General features: G+C 45.7%; 2 protein-coding genes across 3 annotated transcripts in view; both read right to left on the bottom strand.

The window, feature by feature from the left end:
* LOC128693147 (uncharacterized) overlaps positions 1–7,691 on the bottom strand; it is a 60,784-nt gene extending 53,093 nt beyond the window's left edge. The window contains exon 1 of one of the 2 annotated variants that reach the window (XM_070089324.1): positions 7,538–7,691. The gene's annotated coding sequence lies outside the window, so the exon portion shown is untranslated. The remainder of the gene's footprint in view (positions 1–7,537) is intronic. The other variant, XM_070089325.1, reaches the window with a different exon arrangement.
* Positions 7,692–13,897: 6,206 nt separating this feature from the next.
* The window catches only part of LOC128693148 (neural-cadherin), a 91,460-nt gene continuing 82,792 nt past the window's right edge, over positions 13,898–22,565 (bottom strand). Inside the window, exons 21-28 of the mRNA XM_070089561.1 lie at positions 21,232–21,480; positions 20,791–21,129; positions 20,378–20,693; positions 19,489–19,678; positions 17,603–17,835; positions 16,630–16,923; positions 15,715–15,951; positions 13,898–15,213 (exon numbers count right to left, since the gene is read on the bottom strand). Of these exons, the coding sequence (XP_069945662.1) occupies positions 14,912–15,213; positions 15,715–15,951; positions 16,630–16,923; positions 17,603–17,835; positions 19,489–19,678; positions 20,378–20,693; positions 20,791–21,129; positions 21,232–21,480 (2,160 nt within the window). The 3' untranslated portion in view covers positions 13,898–14,911. The remainder of the gene's footprint in view (positions 15,214–15,714; positions 15,952–16,629; positions 16,924–17,602; positions 17,836–19,488; positions 19,679–20,377; positions 20,694–20,790; positions 21,130–21,231; positions 21,481–22,565) is intronic.

The raw sequence follows: 22,565 nt of genomic DNA on the forward strand, positions 1-22,565 counted from the left end.
GGCGAAGAGAAAAGGGACGGAGCAAACAGGGGCGGCGAACGAATAAAGAATGTCTACTAATATCGGTGACCATTCTATAAATGGAAGGATTGTGTAGATCGTGAGAGCGTACATAGTAACGAAGGCAATGGGCATCACGGCGATCAGACAAGGATGGAACATTTGCTTCTGTATAGAGGCTCTCAACAGGGGAAGAGCGAAAAGCACCAAGGCACAAACATAAGCCTTGGTGATGGATAGAGTTAAGGCTAGAGAGAGTAGCAGGAGAGGCCGCGGAATAAATCTGGTCACCATAATCGAGTTTCGATAAAACGAGGGCTGACTGTAGGCGAAGCAGAGTTCGACGATCAGCTCCCCAGGAAAGATGAGCAAGGGTTTTAAGAAGGTTTAGCCGGCTGTGACAAGTTGCCTTCAGAGAGGTAATGTGAGGTTTCCAGGTTAACCGACGGTCAAAGAGAAGGCCTAGAAACCTGACTGTATCACGTTCGGGGATACGGGAGCCATAGAGATACAAAGGATGATCGGAGATAACAGAGCGTCTAGTGAAAGTAATTTGGTGAGTTTTGGTACTTGAAAATTTAAACCCATGTGTGGTGGCCCAAGTGGAAACACGGTCGACCGCATGCTGGAGAGAAACTGCAATAAGGTGACAGTCAGCGCCTGCACAAGCAATAGCGAAGTCATTAACATAGAGTGATGACCAAATATTGGGTGGAAGAACAGAGGCCAAATCATTTATAGCAAGGAGAAAAAGTGTTGTGCTTAGAACACATCCCTGAGGGACACCTTCAGCTTGGACGAAGTCCGGGGAAAGAACATTATTGACTCGAACACGGAAATGTCTGTCAGTTAAAAAGTTCTTAAGGAAGGATGGTAGATTGCCTCGGAGGCCTAAGGAATGGGCCTGGGCCAAAATATTATACCTCCAAGTTGTGTCATATGCCTTCTCAAGGTCAAAAAATATGGCAATAACTGAGTGATTATTCGCAAAGGCATTACGAACATACGTATCCAAGCGTAGTAAGGGGTCTATGGTAGAACGACCCTTACGAAAGCCATATTGACTAGCGGAGAGACTGTTGTGAGTCTCTAAATACCACATTAAACGTCGATTTACGAGGCGTTCCATCACTTTGCAAACTGCACTTGTAAGAGCGATGGGGCGATAGTGGGAGGCATCATGTCCTGTAGTACCCGGTTTGCGGAAAGGGAGAACAATGGCAGATTTCCACAGCTGGGGAAGAACTCCTTGTGCCCAAATAAGATTGAAGAGGTGTAAGAGGACTACAAGGGCTGACCGATGTAAATGTTGTAACATACTAATATGAATGTCATCAGGCCCAGCTGCCGATGATCGGCAAGCTGAGAGCGTTGCCTCCAGTTCTTGAAGTGTAAAAGGCACATTATACTGTTCTTCTCCGAGAGAAGAAAAGTCCAAGGGTACTAACTCTCTGGCAGACTTTGAGGAACGAAACGAGGGGCATAGATGGAGCCCTCGGGAAATACGGACCAGATGTGTGCCAAGTTCAATGGCAACGTCGAGAGGGTTTGCTATATCAACACCAGTGACCCGTAGAACAGGAGCCGGGTCAGGAGAGTATTTACCACTCAATTTCCTCACTTTTTTCCAGACTGCACTCATAGAAGAAGCAGAGGTGATGGTGGAAACATAGTCTCGCCAACAAGTGCGTTTAGCTTCACGGATGACACGGCGAGTGATCGCACGCTTCTGCTTAAAATCAACAAGTCTCTCAGTGGTTCTATTGTACCGGTACCTGCCCCATGCAGCACGTTTCAAACGTACTGCACGAGCACAAGCAGGAGACCACCAAGGCACGCACTTCTGAGAATGCCTGCCTGAGGTTTGGGGTATAGAATGAGAAGCTGCGGTATAAACTGATGTCGAGAAGATGTGTAGGAGCTCATCAATGGAGGATGAAGAAGGAACCTCACTAAAAGCAGTGAGGTGTGAGTAAAGATCCCAATTTGCCCGATCAAATTGCCAGCGAGGGCTACGGAAAGGTGGTGAATAGGAAGGAGAAGTAAGAATGATCGGAAAATGATCGCTGTCATGTAAGTCTGGTAGAACAGACCAGGTGAAGTCTAGTGCAGTGGAGGAAGAGCAGACTGATAGATCGATGCAAGAGAGAGTATGAGTACGAGGATCAAAATGGGTGGGAGTACCCGTATTTAAAACATGGAGGGGGTGAGAGGCAAGAAAAGCCTCCAACTGAATGCCACGTGAGTCACAATGAGACCCCCCCCAGAGGAAATGGTGGGCATTAAAATCACCAAGTAACAGAAGTGGTGGTGGTAAGGATGAAACAAGAAAGGCAAAGTCTGGGATAGAAAATGCTCGAGAAGGAGAGAGATATAAAGAACATATTGTAAACCACTTATTCAAGTGGATACGGGCTGCAGTGTAATGCAGCGAGGTATGGACAAATAGTTGACAGTACGGAATATCATTGCGTAGAAGAAGGGCACTTTCATTAAAGGTCCCATCTGAGAAAGGATCCGAAGAATACAATAAATTATAGCCTGAGATAGGTTGGAAAACAGCCGAGTGTAATTTTGGTTCTTGTAAGCAAGCACCAACAGGGGAAAACCTGGAAAGCAACATCTGAAGCTCACCCCGATTACCCCTGAGGCCGCGGATATTCCACTGTAAATAGGCCATGATTGGCGATGAAGAAAATATCAGGAATCTGTAGGTAAAGGCACCTACGGACTAGAGGGGTTAGAAAAGTCAACGTGTGGTGGCATTGGAAGATGTTCAAGTAGCGAAGGAACGGAGCGTTGCGAAGAATGGGGTTGTGAAGATGGAGGAGAGGGAAGAGAAGGAACAGGAAGTGAATCAGTGTCCATTGAAGGTTTAGTCTCTGCAATATATTCTGAAATGGCTTCAAGTGTTTCTGAATTCAAAGATGTATGGGAAACCATATTGGAGATAGGAGGAGGAGGGTGAGTAAAGATTGGGACAGTAATGGACTGTACCAAAGTAGAGGGGGAGGGAAAAGTGTAAGGGACTGGAGATGAAGTGTGGGGGGGGACAGAAGAGGTAGAAACCTGGGAGGTGACAGAAGAGGGAGAAACTTGGGAGGGGACGGGGGTGGAAGGCATAGTACGAGGAGGAGGGTGAATCTCCACACTTGTAATAGAGCCAGAGAGAGGGGAAGAACTAGGTACAGAGACTGGAAAGGTAAAGTGTGGAGGTGGAAGAAGGGAAGGAAGGGGCAAAGAAGATTTGAGCAATGTGGATTTTTTGGACTTCTGAGTAGAGGGGCGATTGGTATTAGGTGTCGTACGAGGTCTTGTCGATACTGGGGCTTGTGAGGAAGGACGCGAAGATGTGAGAACAGACTGAGTTGTAGTCGGGACGTCAGAGCCAAGGACAGCAAAAGGATTAGATGCCGTAGTGGCTATGGGAGGGGTAACAACAGAGGAGGCTGCAGAAGATGGGACCCCAGAAGTGGGGGGACGTTTGGAAACACGAGAATAAGAAACACGGGGTAGTCTCCCTTGGAGGCGGAGATGAGTAACTGCCATAGCATAAGGGAGACCTTCTGCCTCTTTGAGGCAACGGATTTCACGTTCATTTAAGTAGACCTGGCAACGGCGGGAGTACGAAGGGTGAGCTTCATTACAATTAAGGCAAGATGGAGGTTGACTGCAAGATGTATTAGAATGGTCGTCGGCACCACAGACTGGGCATTCGGCCATAGATCTGCAATATTTCGCTGGGTGACCAAAACGCCAGCAATTTCTACATTGTTGCGGTGTAGGTATCACCTTTCGAACTTGTAACCGATGTCCCGCGACATATACAGAGGACGGGAGTTCTCGGCTGTCAAAAGTTAAACGAGCCACATTGCAAGGGTAACGTCTCCGCCCCCGGGCAGGAAGGACATAAGTGTCTACTTTGAGGATTGGGAGATCCTGGAGTTCCAGCTGTTCAAAAATGTCATTGCCACATGACTGGAAATTCTGTTGGACTATGGTATGGGGCAGAATGACAGTACCACTACAAGAATTGAGAGAAAGATGTTTTTCAATAGTGATAGGAGTAGTATCGATATTCGAAAGGAGAGAAAGATCATGAGCTTGGGTAGCATTCTGGACAGTGACGATGCGCGTACCGCTCTTGAGAGCGTGAAATGAAATATCTCTGCCAACATGACGCAGGAGCGCTTTGGCAATACTATGGTCAGAAAGGTAGGCAGAAGAAGAAGTTGGTCTTAAAGTAAAGAATTTAGTCCATTGTGTGGTCCGAAACCGAGCGTGGAGAGGGAGTGCTTGACGTGTCGGTCGTTTCCGAGTAGAATGGGAAGGTAACGACGGAGCATCATCAGGAGATTGACATTGGCGTTTAGGAGTAGGACCGGAGTTGGTCCGGCATGAAATGGGTGGGCGATTCGAAAATTGCCGTACCGTAGAGGGAGAAGCCGGAAGCATAGTCAAAGGAGAGCAGAGTTCAGACAAATCGAAGGAGTCAGTCGAAGCCCCGGTACCTGAAGCGGGTGAGGAAACAGCACCAGCAAGAGGTACAGGGGCATCAGGAGTGTCCGAAGAGTGGTCTAAACACAAGGCAGGGTCAGAATGGGGTGCGGTATCAAGAAGGGGCCCGGGGGTAGTGGTTTCATGGACTAGGGCTGCCATGGTTAGGTTACTCCTTTGCTTTTTGTTTTTAAGAAAAAAAAAGAAAGAAGAAAAGAAAATAAAAATAAAAAAAAGAATAAAAAAAGGGGGGAGCGGGGAGGAATAGTTCCCAGGAGGAATGAAAGGGCCGGAAATCCCCCTCCGCGCCCAAGAGGACTCGACACCGCTAGTAGCGCAGATGCAGCATGGAACCCGTGCCATACCCTACCCTTCATGCCAGTAAACCAGCAATCTGGGATAGCAACCTCACATCTGCCGAGCTACCTCGGTGGACAAAAGAGAGGGCGGCCGGATATCCGCCACAAAGCATACCTCCTTCAGCCACCACCCCCGGAATCCGAAAGGTGGCTTCCAGAGATACACCCGTCGCCCAAAAGACACCCAAAGCTACTCCGGGATACCGGAGAGGGATCGGGACATCCCTAGGCAATCCAGATTCCACGGCAAACTACGCCACCGCCAAGAAACCTCAACGGAATGGGATGGACCCCGGTGTCCTTTCCCCTACCTAGGAACTAGCGCGCCTGTGGGAGAAATCACGAAGGCTAAAAAGAGGAAGGGCAAAAGGGAGGGGTGAGGAGGAGGAGGAGGAATGGAAAAAGGGGAGGATGGGGAGGATGGGATAGGGGAGGGGAGAATGGGGGGTAATTAGGTTCGGTCTGAGGAAGAAGACCGACAGGGCTAATTCCTCAGACCAAGAGCCTCTTCACCACGCCAAGGAGCCCCCCTTGAAGAGGACTACGTCTACGAGAATGATGGACTGATTACATCGTCTTCACATCTCTACTGCTTCTACTGCTGTATGACCCTTGTGGGTTTAGCTCTTAGTTTTGATTGTAATAATACTGCCTCTTCTGTATTCTGGGTATACTCCGGGTATTCGACTGAAGAAGCCTACCGTGTAGGCGAAACGTTTGGGTATATAGCCAGCGTACAAAATGGGGATTACCAATAGACCTCTGCCTGTCTTCAAGAAGGTGCTGGACAGGCACCCAAAGTCAGTACCTGATCAGCCGTGCTGTGGTTCGTACATTGAACTACGTGCGACCAGCAGTAACACCCTGGTTGATCAGGCCCTGATCCACCACGAGGCCTGGTCTCAGACCAGGCCGCGGAGGCGTTGACCCCCAAAATCCTCTCAAAATATTGCCCTTGCTGGAAGCCCCTGGGAGGTATGGATGAATCTGACTCGTTCCACTTGCTAGTTCCAGATAATACAAATACATTTCAAAATTCCTGTAATACACATAACAATCTGAGAACCCTTGATCAATATTTACCACTTGATCGCTTCTCTTCATAATTAATCCGGATTTTTTTTTTTTATTCCTGACGCCAGTGTTGCTAATGGTAACAAGCATTCATCTCCCAACAATTCTCCAAAATTATTGAAGTCACAAAATCGTTTTAATGATAATAATCTATTTCGGAGTGATTGGCGGATGGAGTACACTAGATGGGAAGATGGCAGAGGTTATTTATAAAATAGAATAAGTTAGCTTATTCAGGTATACACAAATACGGTTACACTGATTATCATATGATGAATGGTTTTGAAAACCGACAAGTTGAAGAAGTCGAGACACTTATGGAACATATGGGAATCTTTGAAGAAACATTTCTTCAATAGAGATTCCCATATGTTGCGTAAGTGTCTCACTTCTTCAACTGATTATCATACATAGCAGTATGTATGTAGAGAAAGAACCTAAGATAATCCAAAAAAGTCAAACAGAAATCAGTGAAGGCAATCGAATTCCCAGCTTCTAGCTAGACCTGGAGCTGGGACTCGACCCTCTGCCAACAACCACGTAAATACGCGAATTAGTCTTATTTTTAGTTAGGTACTTCTTACTCCCTCAGAATAAAAGCTTGTATTAATACAAGAACTATTAAGATTAACTAATTCCTATAAATTACCGAAGACAAACATTTACTTCAGTATTTGGGGCATACATATGATGACGTTCTTTAAAATAGAGTTATAAAAACATATAAAGAATGATAACATCCTGTCAGCTTCGCCTGTATCCTGGGGCAATATTGTTGCTAAGGATTTATGGAAACAAATGTGGTCGTTCGGAAGACATCGGTCATGTGTTCGTTTACAACATATTTGTCTCACTCTCTTTACAACATATTTGTCTCACTCTCTTCGTTTACAACATATTTGTCTTACTCTCTTCGTTTGCAGCATATTTGTCTCACTGTTCATTTTCAACGTATAATTTTAATATCGAAAGGAATATAATAGCGACAAAGTGAGAAGGAATAAGATATGTGCAGCACCTGGGTATCTTGAATGAGACACATTGCGCCCACTAGAGAGCTTTATGAACTGATACTGAGACAAGACAATGGAAAATGGAGCAGTGAAAGTGATCACTGCAGAGCTGGGATCGTGTCTCCTCCTGAGGGTGCCATCCAAAATTTGCACTTGCGTGACTGCCTCTACTGATGACTTTGTGGACGCCCATCTGGTGTCACAAAATTTCTTTCGATTCAATATGCCGAATCATTAATTAAAATTATTTGTTAAAGGTAATAGACAACAGTAATTTCTCCAAATGGTTAATGGGGTTCAAAGCCTTTAAGTTTATTTAGGCACAAGTACACGTATGTACACGTATGTACGTAGTGTAAATTACCTAGAATAACACTCTCAAAAAGTCGGACTAAGTGACTACACTAGGGTCATTAATTAAGACTACACTGCTAACCTTTTCACCACCAGATACGTATGCTTTTATCCCTAGTTTAGGGATTAAGGTAGACTGCATATATACGCTGAGGGATACATATTCCTCAGGGTATACATCCTCTCTCCTCCAAAACAATAAAATAATTTATAATTAATAATAAAACTAGCAGATCCTACCTGTTTTAGCGACTAACATTGTAATGGCTGAAACAACGAAATGTATAAACCATATAATAAGCGTAAATCAACTAGGCGGCAGGTGTTCACACAGCGATCTCACAGTCATCTGGGTTCATACTGACTGTCAGCAAGCCATCTCACTGTCGCTTTGGTTCATACTGACTGTCAGCCACAGCTCTCACAGTCGCCTGAGTTCATATTAACTGTCATCCTCCGCTAACAGTCAAGGGAGAACCAAGTCGTACATTTCCCTTCCTTCCCTCTGTTCAGGGGTTATATTCAACATTAAATTCGATCAAAACCATCACGTGTAGACTAACTAGTACAATATATACAATACATTCGTGTATGGTTATTCACTTTAATTCATATTGGAGTTCACCGATGAAAACAATGAATATTGGAAATAAGGCAACAACCATAGACCTGATTACACTTACACACACACCCACACACACACACACACACCTACACCCACACACACACACACACACACACCTACACCCACACACACACACACACAGAGGCCAGGAGCTGTAACTCGACCCCTGCACTCACAGAGAACACACTTCACAATATTATGTACACTGAGAGGTGTATATCTCTCGGTGTATATATGCTCAAAGTATTAAAATATTCTTGACTGGTATCGTTTAAGTGTCTTTAAGAACATAAGAACATGAGAAAGAAGGAACACTGCAGCAGGCCTACTGGCCCACGCGAGGCAGGTCCAATTCTCCAATTCTCTTAACCTAGTCAGGTCAGGTCACGTTCACTTAAAGAAGGAGCACGGCATCTGACCTAGTAGCACAGGGTCAGAGGACAGACAGTAAGCACTCGTAGACTTCGACAAAAGATACTGAATCAAATTATCATTCTTTCACGGGAAGCAGTAAATCCTTAGCGATCATACAGCCATTGTAGGAATGTGATTCCATTAAATCTGGTCCATAGGAGGGTAGGAATATGTTATCCAGGAGTAGACAATTTACGTGGGTACTGTAGGAAACATGCAACTGTTTTGCATGATTGATTATAAATAATGTTGTTGCGAGCGTTGTGGAGCTTAATCAAATACTTGACAAGTCCTACAGTGGGCGAAACGTTGCTAAATAAAAGGCTTACTCTTTTGTATGTGTCTCTGACAGTTCATCGGCTGTTGATAATAACAGCCAGGTACGTAGTAGATAACAACTTGTCATCTAAGATCTATCTACCTATCCAAGAAAAAAGTAGGATCCGCAAACATTAATGGAAGCTGCAATTATCGGATTAACTAACAGGGAACGAGGTTAGACTCAAGATGCTGTGGAATTCGCCAGCAGCTTCAGCAAACCACCGGCATCTTACGAAGTTACCCAGAGAAAGTAAGGCCGTCGAAAAAAAAAGGAAAAAAAAAAAAGTCGGAATTTGCAAGTTGGGCAAAAAAGCGCGTACCTCTGAAGAAGTAACAGGGATTTGTTCTAATTTTGGGATGCTGCTGGCATCTGCTAAACTGCGTCTGGAGGAGATAACGAGAGCAGAATGCCTAGCTGAAGACTTTTGTGGAGGATATAAATTGACTTTCAGTCTGGTGGGTTGTGAAGACTGGAAACGGGAAAAGGCTGCAATAAACGGTGCGGCACCAGCCTCTGCAGGATGGTGGAAGCTAACCCTGCTGCAGCAGCAGCAGGATCAGCAGCAGCAGGAGCAGCAGCAGCAGGTCTCATTCAGCCAGAATCAGATTTCAAAAGAATTTACGTCGAGCACAACATGGGTAAAAAGTAAACGTGTGTGTGTGTGTGTGTGTGTGTGTGTGTGTGTGTGTGTGTGTGTGTGTGTGTGTGTACTCACCTATTTGTGGTTGCAGGGGTCGAGTCATAGCTCCTGTGTGTGTGTGTGTGTGTGTGTGTGTACTCACCTAGTTGTACTCACCTAATTGTAGTTGCAGGGGTCGAGACTCAGCTCCTGGCTCCGCCTCTTCACTGATTGCTACTAGGTCCTCTCTCTCCCTGCTCCATGAGCTTTATCATACCTCGTCTTAAAACTATGTATGATTCCTGCCTCCACTACTTCGCTCGCCAGACTGTTCTACTTCCTGACCACTCTGTGACTGAAGAAATACTTCCTAACATCTCTGTGGCTCATCTGAGTCTTCAACTTCCGAGAGTTACCCCTTGTTTCTGTGTCCCCTCTCTGGAACATCTTGTCTTTGTCCACCCTGTCTATTCCACGCAGTATTTTGTATGTCGTTATCATGTCTCCCCTATCCTTCCTGTCCTCCAGTGTCGTCAGGCTGATTTCCCTCAACCTTTTTTCATAGGACATTCCCCTTAGCTCTCTGTGTGTGTAACGGAGAAAAAGAGAGAGGGGAGAAAGAGATAGATAGATACAGAGAGAGAGAGAGAGAGAGAGAGAGAGAGAGAGAGAGAGAGAGAGAGAGAGAGAGAGAGAGAGAGAGAGAGAGAGAGAGAGAAGAGAGGTTAAATAAAAAGCAACCAATACTTCCCTCCAAAAACAAGCGACTGCGTTCAACCCGCTGAGATGATAGAGAGTTCTCTTATATTCTTTCCTCAATAACAATGATTCACCCAGCAGCTGATGGAAGACCAGCGTGCTCTGATAACTGAGATGGATGTAGAGGCGGCGACCGCCTACCAGCACAGCCATGCCTTACAATTAAGACAATGTTATTGCCAGCCATAGCTCACCAAACTCCCTCAAGTTCTCGATACAATGGTATGTTGCGTCCCTGAATGGATAATGGGTGTTCTAGTGGAGGTGTATTTGCCAGGCCGTGTTTCCTATGTGCACCAAACGCCTGTTGTGTGGTGCATTTAATGTTATCTAGATTAAACACGGCTTTGCTGGCTGGCTTGCCACACACGTTCCAGGTCCGGCTCCTGGAACAAGTAGAAGGCAGTTAGAAGGCGACTCATCTCTTGTTTCGACCTGGCTGGAGCAGATCTCTCATTTCAGGACGGAGGATCAAGCCACATGGAGTTTACCTGGAGAGAGTTCCGGGGGTCAACGCCCCCGCGGCCCGGTCTGTGACCAGGCCTCCTGGTGGATCAGAGCCTGATCAACCAGGCTGTTACTGCTGGCTGCACGCAAACCAACGTACGAGCCACAGCCCGGCTGATCAGGAACCGACTTTAGGTGCTTGTCCAGTGCCAGCTTGAAGACTGCCAGGGGTCTGTTGGTAATCCCCCTTATGTATGCTGGGAGGCAGTTGAACAGTCTCGGGCCCCTGACACTTATTGTATGGTCTCTTAACGTGCTAGTGACACCCCTGCTTTTCATTGGGAGGATGTTGCATCGTCTGCCAAGTCTTTTGCTTTCGTAGTGAGTGATTTTCGTGTGCAAGTTCGGTACTAGTCCCTCTAGGATTTTCCAGGTGTATATAATCATGTATCTCTCCCGCCTGCGTTCCAGGGAATATAGGTTCAGGAACCTCAAGCGCTCCCAGTAATTGAGGTGTTTTATCTCCGTTATGCGCGCCGTGAAGGTTCTCTGTACATTTTCTAGGTCAGCAATTTCACCTGCCTTGAAAGGTGCTGTTAGTGTGCAGCAATATTCCAGCCTAGATAGAACAAGTGACCTGAAGAGTGTCATCATGGGCTTGGCATCCCTCGTTTTGAAGGTTCTCATTATCCATCCTGTCATTTTTCTAGCAGATGCGATCGATACAATGTTATGGTCCTTGAAGGTGAGATCCTCCGACATGATCACTCCCAGGTCTTTGACGTTGGTGTTTCGCTCTATTTTGTGGCCAGAATTTGTTTTGTACCACCACTTAACCATAAACCACTTGACCACCAATGTCACAGGTGCATCAGGTGTCCAGTAGCACTAGATACGTCACTCCTGATGCGGACACGTACGTGGCTTTGGCAAGCTAATGGCTGATTTCATACGCTTCTCGGCCAATGCAGTTTGTTATTTGCTAAGAACCATTTGAAACGAGAGGAGAATGAAATTAGTTGTTAACTTGCCACAACCACGTACGTGTCCGCAACAGGAGTGACATGTCCAGTGCTACCGGGCACCTGATGTAATACTGATGGTTAAGTGGTTTAGGGTATCTCGAAATTTTGACGGGCTACGAGGGTGGCGTGTTACAGTACCAATGTATTGAGGCTGTGGCTGACTAGTGTTAATTTAGACAACCTCTGGCTGTCAACAACACCTCACACATGATTAACATATTACTACAGCGCACTGCGTAAAGTGGTGATATATTCCCAAAATAATGAAGACAGTAACGAATTTTTTTTTAGTTCCGGGCGACAAGATCTGCAAGATTGCCCATTGTTATGGCTCGGTCGACTTCAGGTGAGGTGACACTGAAGCTCTCACTGTCATCACTCTGATCGCCAACTCATGATAAAATAGATTATCACCCAATGGTAATATTAAGTTAATTCCTGCGTGGTATGTTCATACGGCCAATGTTAAGCGAGGTGCTTCAGTAAATTTTACAGATTTCACAAAATATTAAACTATATCCTCTACGTAATGTACAGTAATAAAAAGCAGAATCTAAGAACACAACATTAACCAAACATATTAGAGAGACATAAATATACTGTTGCCACATATTTGTAAATATATGAGTCACATCGTGAATTAGTGAACTTCCCAGATCCTCTTTCCATCTCGGTGCAGCGATACGAAAAGCAAATGTTGAATACATTATAGACAAGTCCAGTCCAGAGTGATTGGATAAACTACAGCGGTTGAGCAAGATTATCTTTGGAATCTGGCAGTGCATGCACACAAAAAATTACTACCCACAAGGGCACTACGGGACTCGAACCAAGACTTCCAGTCTGGAAGTCCGTCGTGCTAACAAATGTACCATGAATGTTTATAAGTACTGACGCCTATTAAAATCTCAGACTGCGGGAGGCACAACTATGTGTCCCCATTCAACGGTTCATACATTATTCCCCGGTACCTGGGTCTTCTGATAACATATCTCATACACCTCTTCATGTCTACACACACTGAAATTCATTAGAAACCAGGACAATACCGTGTAAGGAGCGGTAGCAAGAGAACCAGCAGATGCAATAACAGCAGCAGCATCAGTAGCAACAGAAGCTGCAGCAACGGTAGTAGCATAAATGGCAAGAACAGCAGCAGCTATGGAAACTGAAACAGCAGCAGCAGCTCCAGCAGAACGAACAGCAGCAGAAACAACTGCAGTAGCAACAGTAGTAGCAACAGACGTAGCAACAGAAGCGGCAAATGGAGCAACACTCGAAAAAGCAAGAACCCCAGCACTATTATCAGTAACAGCAACAGTAGAAAGCGGCAGAATCGGCAGAAACAACAGCAGAACAACCACCACCATCACCACCGCCAATATCAGCACCAGTAGCACTTGAACCAGCTGAAATGTCACAAACAGCAGCACCAGAAGCAGCTGTAGCGCTAGGAGTAACACTTGGAACAGTTACAACACTAGGAGTAGCACCAGAAGCAGCTGCAGCAACAGCAGCAACAACAACAACAACAACAACAGCAGCAGCACCAGCAGCAACAGCACTGATCATCACCGTCTCAGCTGCCAGGGGAAATCCAATAGAGGAAGAGGGAGTGTTGCGAGAAGCATCGTCAGCACCCTCCCTCACACACACTACGTCTTGCTAAATTGTGGACGTCGTGTGTAGCGACGACCGAGGCTGTCGTCTCTTCGACCCCAACACGACACATGGCTGCAGTTTATCCCATTGTCTCTCTCTCTCTGATCTGCCGTAATGGCTCATACGATTCACTGCGGGTTGAAGATAATGAAAAATACGGGTCCAAGGTGAAAAAAAATAAGAAAAAGAAAAGGAAGAGAAGGAGAAAAGAAAGGTTACGAAGGGGTGAAGTAGCGTTCCCGGATCTTGTGTTACCTCGAAAGTAACATAAAAATGCTACGAAAGTTTCTGATGATTGAAGTTGATGATTAGAAGTTGATGCTGGGTAAATCCAGGTGGGAACGTGCGTCTGGTGTGGCTGACACGCATGACAGGCTGCAGTGGATTAGCAAGGTTTGCACTGACGGGAATATATGTTGGCACTTTACCCAGTGGTTTGTGATATTTAGAGCCCGCGACACCTAGGTGTGCACCCACTCATGCGTGTAAACACACACACACACACACACACACACACACACACACACACACACACACACACATACAATGATATATCAAAAAAATATAAAAATTAAGAGTTTCCAAAATAAATTGTCAGACGGCTATGCTTAATGAATATGAAGAATATTTAAGCATTTTGAAAAAAAAATGCTTCATATTTACATCTTACTGATGATTCTGAAAAAAATTATCCAGAGGAAAAGTGATACTCGAGTTATGGCTAAAAGGTATAATTCAGATATTCTATAAAAATACAAAATATCCGAAATCACATTGTATTTCATGCACCAGGAAAAAAATTGTTTTTAAGAAATGAATGAAAGCGAGTTAGTGTCCAGGAAAATCACAGCCCTGAGGAAGTAACACCACGAACTGAAAGGGGTCATCTCGTCACTTTTCATTGGTAATTACTGAAAAAACGTCCCCTTTTCAAGCCCCGTTTAGTTAGTTATCTGTGGTAATGTAAAGGGCAAGACTTTATTAGACATTTCGTATCCAGAAGCCAGCTTTCTCACGTCTTGGCTTGATAAACCTTACATTCGAGCGAAGCAAATGCTCTGTTACGCGTGCCTCTCTATTTCCATAAGCAATTATTCTGTACTGTTCTGTATTATCACACATTTGGCAATTTAATCTTTTCAATACACCATCAGTACGAACAAACACTCTTGTCCATAATTTTATTTTGTAACATTAACACTGACATTGACCAGATAATGTATTCTATTCTTGAGGGTCCAGTTAAAAGGTTGGAAAACATCGATATCTTGGGTGGGTACGATGACAGAGGAAATTATCTTCTATTTTTTTTTATTTCACAGTGTTCCATCACTCAGCTGGTTAAGTGTTGCACATGTGTGGCATGTTTGCAGGGGTTGCATGTGTATGATGAGTATATATCAGACAGTAGTTCTGGGATGGGAGTTCGTCACCTATGAGGTCAGGTGTCAGACCATGCCACGGATTGTTACACTGCTGTGGTGCCAATTCGCTGAAATTCAAGGAGCACTGTGGAACAAGCTTTCGTTGAGACAACGTTTCGCTATGTGTTGGGCAAAAATTTGATCATGACTTGATAGAGCTCTACACAGAATCGTGACTAGAAAAAGCTGTAAACGGGATCATGACTTGAAGCTCTGCACAGAATCGTGACCTGATAGAGCTCTACACAAAGCAAAATGGTGTGTCAATAAATGCTCGTTGTGTAACGTGTTATTCGCAATTGCACATTCACTGTTTTTTAACACTCTGTCGTCCCGTCCCCTTCACTCGGCTTCAGTTTAAGAACTGGAGAGCATACAGCTGGTCGAGCACCTGCCGTCTTCTCGGTTTCCACTGTGGGAACCTTGTTTGTCGTGCAGCGGGGTAATGCAGCCCTTCTTGCCGAAGATTCCTTCATGACCCTCTCTCCGCCCTCGCGGAGCCTCGAACTCAGCGAGGAACTGGCGGCCTCTGGCAGGTTCTTCAGCAGATCCACTACTTCCAGAAGCTCCGGGACTAACAGGTTAATGTTGTCCTTCTCCCACTGCTCCTCCCGGAGACCTGCTAGGATATAAGAACGATCTATAAGACCTGTTAGGATACGCGAACAATCTATAACAGTTGTTAGGGTAGAGGAATAATCCATAAGATCTGTTAGGGTAAAGATTAGATGTAATTCGCTCTAGTCACGGTACTGTGATTTATTCTGCTTAGTTATTATTATTATTAATGATTTACCCTCAGGTATCTTAATAAGAAATATGATCAAAATAGTTGATTACGTTATGCATACAATGTTTGAAGCTGCTTCTGGATCTGGAGTACCGAGAGTAGTGACTCATGTTGTGAACATTATAACGACGGAGCTTACATCTGAATCTTGCATGTACGGTCCAGCCAATAAAGCTTGAAACCACGGACATGACTTGCGAACTCTGTATCTACTCACATGACTTGCGAACCCTGTATCTACTCACATGACTTATGAAGCTTGCGTCCAATGAACTGACTTGGAAATCTTTCAGACCAGAAGCTTACCTTACGATCTAAGAGGCCACAGACCTGATAATGCTGAGGAGAGTGACCCGGCAGACGACCCGTCTCCCTCGTAGGCGTAGGCTCTGAGGTCGTCCTTGGCTGGGAGTGGGTCCGGGCTCACCACCCCTGTGCCTGTCACGGTTCCCACGCTGGCTGGCAGGACTACGGACAAAGATATGCCAGAACTTATGGACACGACCGTCCCTACCGGAACAGCGGGGCCGACTGGAGCATCGACTGTCTGTGGGTTATCTTCAGTAACTGGAAAGAATGTACGATAAGCAATTACAGTTCTTCAGCATGCACTAACATTTCTGTAGTTCAGTAAGTAAAGCGTACAAAAAACTGTATCATCAGAAGGATAAAATGAAAATATACAATAATGATACAGATAAAACGATGATAATTATAACAACCAGCAATTCTGTTACTTATAAGATCGTAGTCTCCAGAAAGACAGCTAAGGAATAAACGATGGGTTACCCGGCCTTGTTAAACAGCTACCGTATATTTCGGTATATTAGGCGCATGATCATATAAGACAATGTTTCCAAGCAGTTGTAACGTAACCCTTGGACATATAAGGCGCAGGCTGATTTTCCAAGACTCATGAAATCGTAATGACACGATTGGGAGGGGATTGAACTCGTGGCACTTATAAAAACGTGCATTTGTGGTCACAGTAGGACTTAAGCTAACCTCCTTATGGTGTATAAATATACCTAATTGGATGAATCTTATTGTAGCCAGGTGGCCCAGTGGCTTACGCGCTGGCCTGGAGTTTTACAACTCACTCACCGAGAGTTCAATCCCCACCCGTACCATGGTTTATTTTCCAAGATTTTGTGGGGAAAAAGCTCGCCTTATATGCCGAGAAATACGGTAATAAGAGCTGTGTTGTAGCGATGATGATGATGATGATACCAGTAGCATGTGTACCTGTGTTGTTGAAGTGAGAGTGTGGTGGTCCCAGCTTCATGCCCTGCAGGAGTGACTGATGGCCCTCGCTTTCCTGCAGTTCCGTCATTCCTCTTTCCTCGTCAGCATCTTTTACTTTCAAGAGAGTGACGCCCTGGCCTCCTTCCCGGCCCTGTTCCCCAGCCTCAGCCTGGCCTCCTGCCCGGCCCTGTTCCCCAGCCTCAGCCTGGCCTCTTGATTCGTTCTGGCCTTCTTGTGGTGCCCGGGAGGACCACTGTTGACGCAGCCGCAGGGAGATCACTACGCCAACTACGACTGGAACATTAATAATGGTAATATCTTTATTTCTACAAGTACATGTACAAGGTATACAGTCCTAGCTGACATCAGTGACATACTGCTATATAGAAAGCCACTTTGTTATGCAGAACATTTTGGGCAAATTAGGTCAGTTTTGTCCCAGGATGCGACCCACATCAGTCGACTAACACCCAGGTACCCATTTTACTGTGGGGTGAACATAGACAACCGGCGTAAAGAAACACGCCCAATGTACTTACCCTCGCCGGGAATCAAACCCGGACACCCCGCCGTGATTTATGAATCACTAACAAGGAGACTTTTAGGATAAAGACACACGAGCAGTGTAGTATGATCCATTTATTTACATCGTTTCGCCAACACAGTGGGATTTGTAAATCATTTACATCACGTTATGCTGAATCTGTGTTTTTATCAGAGGACAGTACCACATACTGCCAGTAACTTAGATATTGCTGATACTTCTGTTATTAATATTACGATGAGAGCGAAAAATGTTACTATAGTGTCAATGGATAAATCCGTTTTAGATGAAGGGATTAAAATGACAATGAAAGGCACAAGTTACAGAATTATATTTAAATTCAGGAATGGATATGTTCCTCAAAATAAAGGAGAATCAAACAGGGGCGTTCCAGGGCTTTGTAGCTTACATGAGTGGTAGTATACTGACCCAGGAGTAGTAGAGAGAGTGTCAGCGCTGCGATGGCCACGGGAGCTGTGAGTGGGTGGCCCGGGGTGGCCGGGTGGGTCCACTGGCAGTGATCCCCAGCATGGCCAGGGCCACACACACACTGGAATCCTGGATGCAGGTTGTAGCAGGAGCCTCCGTGGAGACAGGGCTGCCACACACACTCGTCCAGGTCCTCACACACTCCCCCCACCACCTGCTGTCCTCTCCCACACCTGTAGAGGAACATAGCACTGTGCCACACCTGTGAAAGTACACAGTTTTGTGCCCTACACTTGTAGTGGAACTGCACTGTCGCACACCTGTACAGGAACACACAGATTTGGGTCTCTTTTAACCCACACTCCAAAAATATTTTACGACAGCTACTTAACATATTTTGTGTTGAGTAGCAGCTCCTGGTACCGTGAAGACTATGCAGTCCGATGGTAGTGGATTTAAACACAGGAAATATATATTATTTATGGCCCTGGACGTATTCAGATTAAATGTTGCAACCCCTGAATGGGTTGCAATGTATATTATGTATATATATTATATGTATATTACCTTTTCATATAATTTTATATTGCTTATATTTGCAATAATAGCTAAATCGTGAATATATTGCTTTATATTATTATTTGACTTCGTTAAATTTTGTTAGGTAGGATGTAACATATTGTTATGTACTCATAGTTCAAGTCTTGATTGTCTAACTACTGTAATTATCGCTTGTGGCTCGTTTCCCTGCCGGCTTCTCGTTGTTGCTGGGCAGTAACTGTCCACGGAGCTATCACGTGATAGAGGGGGGGGTGTTCTCACCTCGCCTGAAGTATTCAGTCTGGTCTAGACTCGCTGGGTGGTTGGACGTATTCCAGACAAGAAGTGCCTAAATCTTCCTTATTGGCACTTGTTGGAAGATCGTCTCTAGCTTTCTTGTAGGTTCTGTGAGACTCTGTTCACAGAACATTGTATAGACTTAGTGATTTTCGACGTTGTACTGAGGTTGTGTGTCGCATAGACACTCTGAGTAACTCAGGTCCTGAGCTGTAGCTTCTGACCTAACTTGTACTGGTATCTGTGTATTATCACAGTCGGTGATTTTCTTATGCTGAACTTAGATTCAGTAGTATGGGAGTTTTGTGACTTTTGTGGAGGATCTGCTGATGGTCCCTACTTAGTGTCGTTATATTATCTCCTTGTTCCTGATTGTGTCGCAGTTGCTTGTTATATTGCTATTGGGCTTAGCATTCTTTTTATTGTTCAAGCAGACTGTTCTGATTGCCAGTCGGTCAAGAACTTAGTTGATGAGAAGACTTTGTCAGTCACTTGTTTAAGTCTAGTCGAGTCGTGAGACATAGCGAACTACTTAGAGCACTTACACACATACACACAAACTTATTTGTATATTGTATTATTAAATGTTAATGTACCAGACGGTACTTAAGACATAAATATGTGATATGTGCTTTCAGCACAATAATACTGTACACGAGAGAAGTGATTAATATTATTTTGATTATTGTGATAAATTTAATTTAATTTGATATACGCCTAGACAACTTAATGATTAATAAATTTATTAAATTTTAATTTCTCTAGTTAGTAGCCTACCAGTTGTAATCCTGAAGCACTATTGAATCATACTGAATTCTAATGGATAATTGGACAAGGATACCGACTACTTGTTACGAAAACCCAGTAACAGGCTGGATGCTAGAAGGGCAGTCCTTTCTAGTATTACCTGGAGATCTCTAAGCTTTTAGAATCGCGTTTTTTGTAACATTGAATAATATACCTTTATGCTTCTTTGAATTTGTAAACAAGATTCTCGTGTAGATGGCGCTGCTGAAGGTACTGACGCAGGTCTGGTGGAGTATACTCACCTGCAGGTGGCACTGCCCCAGGTGGAGACGCAGGAGAGTGGGGCGTCACAGGTGGTGTTGAGGCAGGCGTCAGGGGCCGAGCAGCCCGGCTCCAGACCCTGCCAGCTGGTCGCCTGACTCCACCTGCTGCCATTCAGGCCAGGTGGCAACGGCAGCTGGTGACCTGACACTCGCACGTCGTCCAAACAACCTGACGTGAAACAGAGAACAACGAAAGGTTGATTTTAGGAGTGTAAAGTACTGATAGGAGGGGAGGGGAGGGGAGGGGAGCAGCCTTCACATTTTCATAAAAAAATAACCCGGGGAACTTTTTATATATTTAAATAAATTTATAAAGTATATTTAAAAAAAAAATCGTGCTCTAATTTTTTACAATAGATTTTTGTAATCAAGGTTCAGATCTGAATGTCTCCCATAAAGTTCAAGACTCGACATGTTAATTATTCTTACGCTGGTGACAAGTGCTGTTGGAAATCAGGTGAATCGGGAATTGTAGGCCGATCAGGGAACGGGGTGGGACCTGAACTCGTGGCAAGAGAATCCTAAACCTTACAGGCCAACGAGTTAACGCACTAGCTTGTGAGTTTCATGACTCACTTGCCATGGGTTCAAACCCCATCCGTTCCGTGGTTTGTTTACAATCGTGTTATTATGATCTCGTGAGTTACTGTAGGCTGTAATAATGCTTCCAATATGTAGATCAATTAAGTCTCAATGTCTCATAAATCTCGACAATTTTCCCACCTCTTATAATATTAATTGACAACAAAAGTCTGAGTGGTCAGAAAGAGGGACAGAGGATCGAGCCTCCACCACTCATTCGCTAAATTACATAGGGTTTTAGATCCTGATGTAGTAAGACACAGTGATGTTATATGTGGGTACTTACTGTCTGTGAGGTCATCCAAGACGTTAAACAAGCTGACTCCCATTGAGTCGGGGAAGCCTCCCACCGTCACCCCGTCATCCAGATGCACTGCAGGTTCCTGTCCACCTCCGACAGCGTCAGACTGTCTCAGTGACACTAGTGACTCGTTACGTCGCCATCCGTCACCGTCGTCAACGCTCACTACCATATTGGCACCGTGACGCTCCGCCCTGACGGTGTGCCAGGCACCGTCACCCACCGGCCGCCCCTCCACGCAGGCCGCACGTGCCGCCCACCCTGCCCCTGACACTGTGGCACACACCACACCTCCTCGCAGCTGTGTGGAGGACAACAGTAGCTCACAAACACAGGATCAAGAGCATCACGATAAAAGATTTACATAAACCTGGGAAAATGCGTGAAGAGAGACGTACGTGTATTGTGAAAGCCGCAGACTGTCTGGGAGACGCCATGTGCAGCAGAAGGCCCTGACGAAGACCTCGCGTCCTCAGGCGCAGCTGCACTGACATCACCTGCGGCGCCGGCGTGAAAGACAACGCAAACTTCACGAAAGACGAAGACCCGAAAGTGGCGGGGATGGTGGGAGTGTTGCACCCTGGACCCGCCCACCCTGGGTCACACTCACACTCCGGGTGTCCCAGGCCGCCCACGCACCGCCCACGGTGTCCACAGCCACCCACACACCCCTCATCCTGCGGGTAGCAGCCGGGGGCAGTGTTCCTGCTGTCGGGTAGCTGCCCCAGGTCCACCAGCTGGAAGCAAGCTACGGGATAGTCAGTTGCAGCATCCTCCACCCTACCACAGACTACATAACCTACCACCAAGAAGTTGCAGCTTATCGGACCTTTCCTCACCTGACTGTTGAACGTGAGGTGTGAGACGCATCCGTCTAGAGGGCGTGGTGTGGGCGCCTCTCTCCACCCATGGTGGGCGGGGCTAGGGGGCGTATGGGCCAGCCCACCCACTTGCACGGGATCTGACCCAAAATACATCCACACCTGATCAGGGTTCGTCCAAGACCCTCGAGCAAGACAGTGAGGGTCGTCCACTAAGTTGTGGTCGTTTCTCTGGCTGCCACACAGATCCAGCATCAATGTCGCTCCCTGCAGTGGGTAAACAGTTTGTAAACAATCAGAATTATCCACCTACACTGTCATCCTGGCTGACAGTGTAGACAGCTGTCAGACGTATCGTTATTGCAACATTTTTTTTTATCAGATTCTTCGACCATTGCTGAGAGAAATGACGAGTAAATTATATTAGTAAGAAATAACAAAAAGGAACAATACCGTGACTGGAACAATACGTAAATAACCCATACATAGAAGACTGAAAATTATGACATTTCGTTCAGACTTGGACCATCAGTCTATATGCTGGTTATTTGGTGTATTATATTATTAAGGCTAGAAATCGTTAAAATATATATATATCGGAGAATATTAGCTAAGCCACAGACATGGCGAAGGTGATCTGTGAGTCTGGGTGATGGTGGAGCTCACACCTTCAGAGCCACAAACATGGCGAGGGTGATCTGTGAGTCTGGGTGATGGTGGAGCTCACACCTTCAGAGCCACAAACATGGCGAGGGTGATCTGTGAGTCTGGGTGATGGTGGAGCTCACACCTTCAGAGCCACAGACATGGCGAGGGTGATCTGCGAGTCTGGGTGATGGTGGAGCTCACACCTTCAGAGCCACAGACATGGCGAGGGTGATCTGCGAGTCTGGGTGATGGTGGAGCTCACACCTTCAGAGCCACAGACATGGCGAGGGTGATCTGCGAGTCTGGATGATGGTGGAGCTCACATCTTCAGAGCCACAGACATGGCGAGGGTGATCTGCGAGTCTGGGTGATGGTGGAGCTCACACCTTCAGAGCCACAGACATGGCGAGGGTGATCTGCGAGTCTGGGTGATGGTGGAGCTCACACCTTCAGAGCCACAGACATGGCGAGGGTGATCTGTGAGTCTGGGTGATGGTGGAGCTCACACCTTCAGAGCCACAAACATGGCGAGGGTGATCTGCGAGTCTGGGTGATGGTGGAGCTCACACCTTCAGAGCCACAAACATGGCGAGGGTGATCTGCGAGTCTGGGTGATGGTGGAGCTCACACCTTCAGAGCCACAGACATGGCGAGGGTGATCTGCGAGTCTGGGTGATGGTGGAGCTCACACCTTCAGAGCCACA

Source organism: Cherax quadricarinatus, chromosome 28 (genome assembly GCF_038502225.1).
Source record: "Cherax quadricarinatus isolate ZL_2023a chromosome 28, ASM3850222v1, whole genome shotgun sequence".
NCBI classification, from domain to species: domain Eukaryota; kingdom Metazoa; phylum Arthropoda; class Malacostraca; order Decapoda; family Parastacidae; genus Cherax; species Cherax quadricarinatus.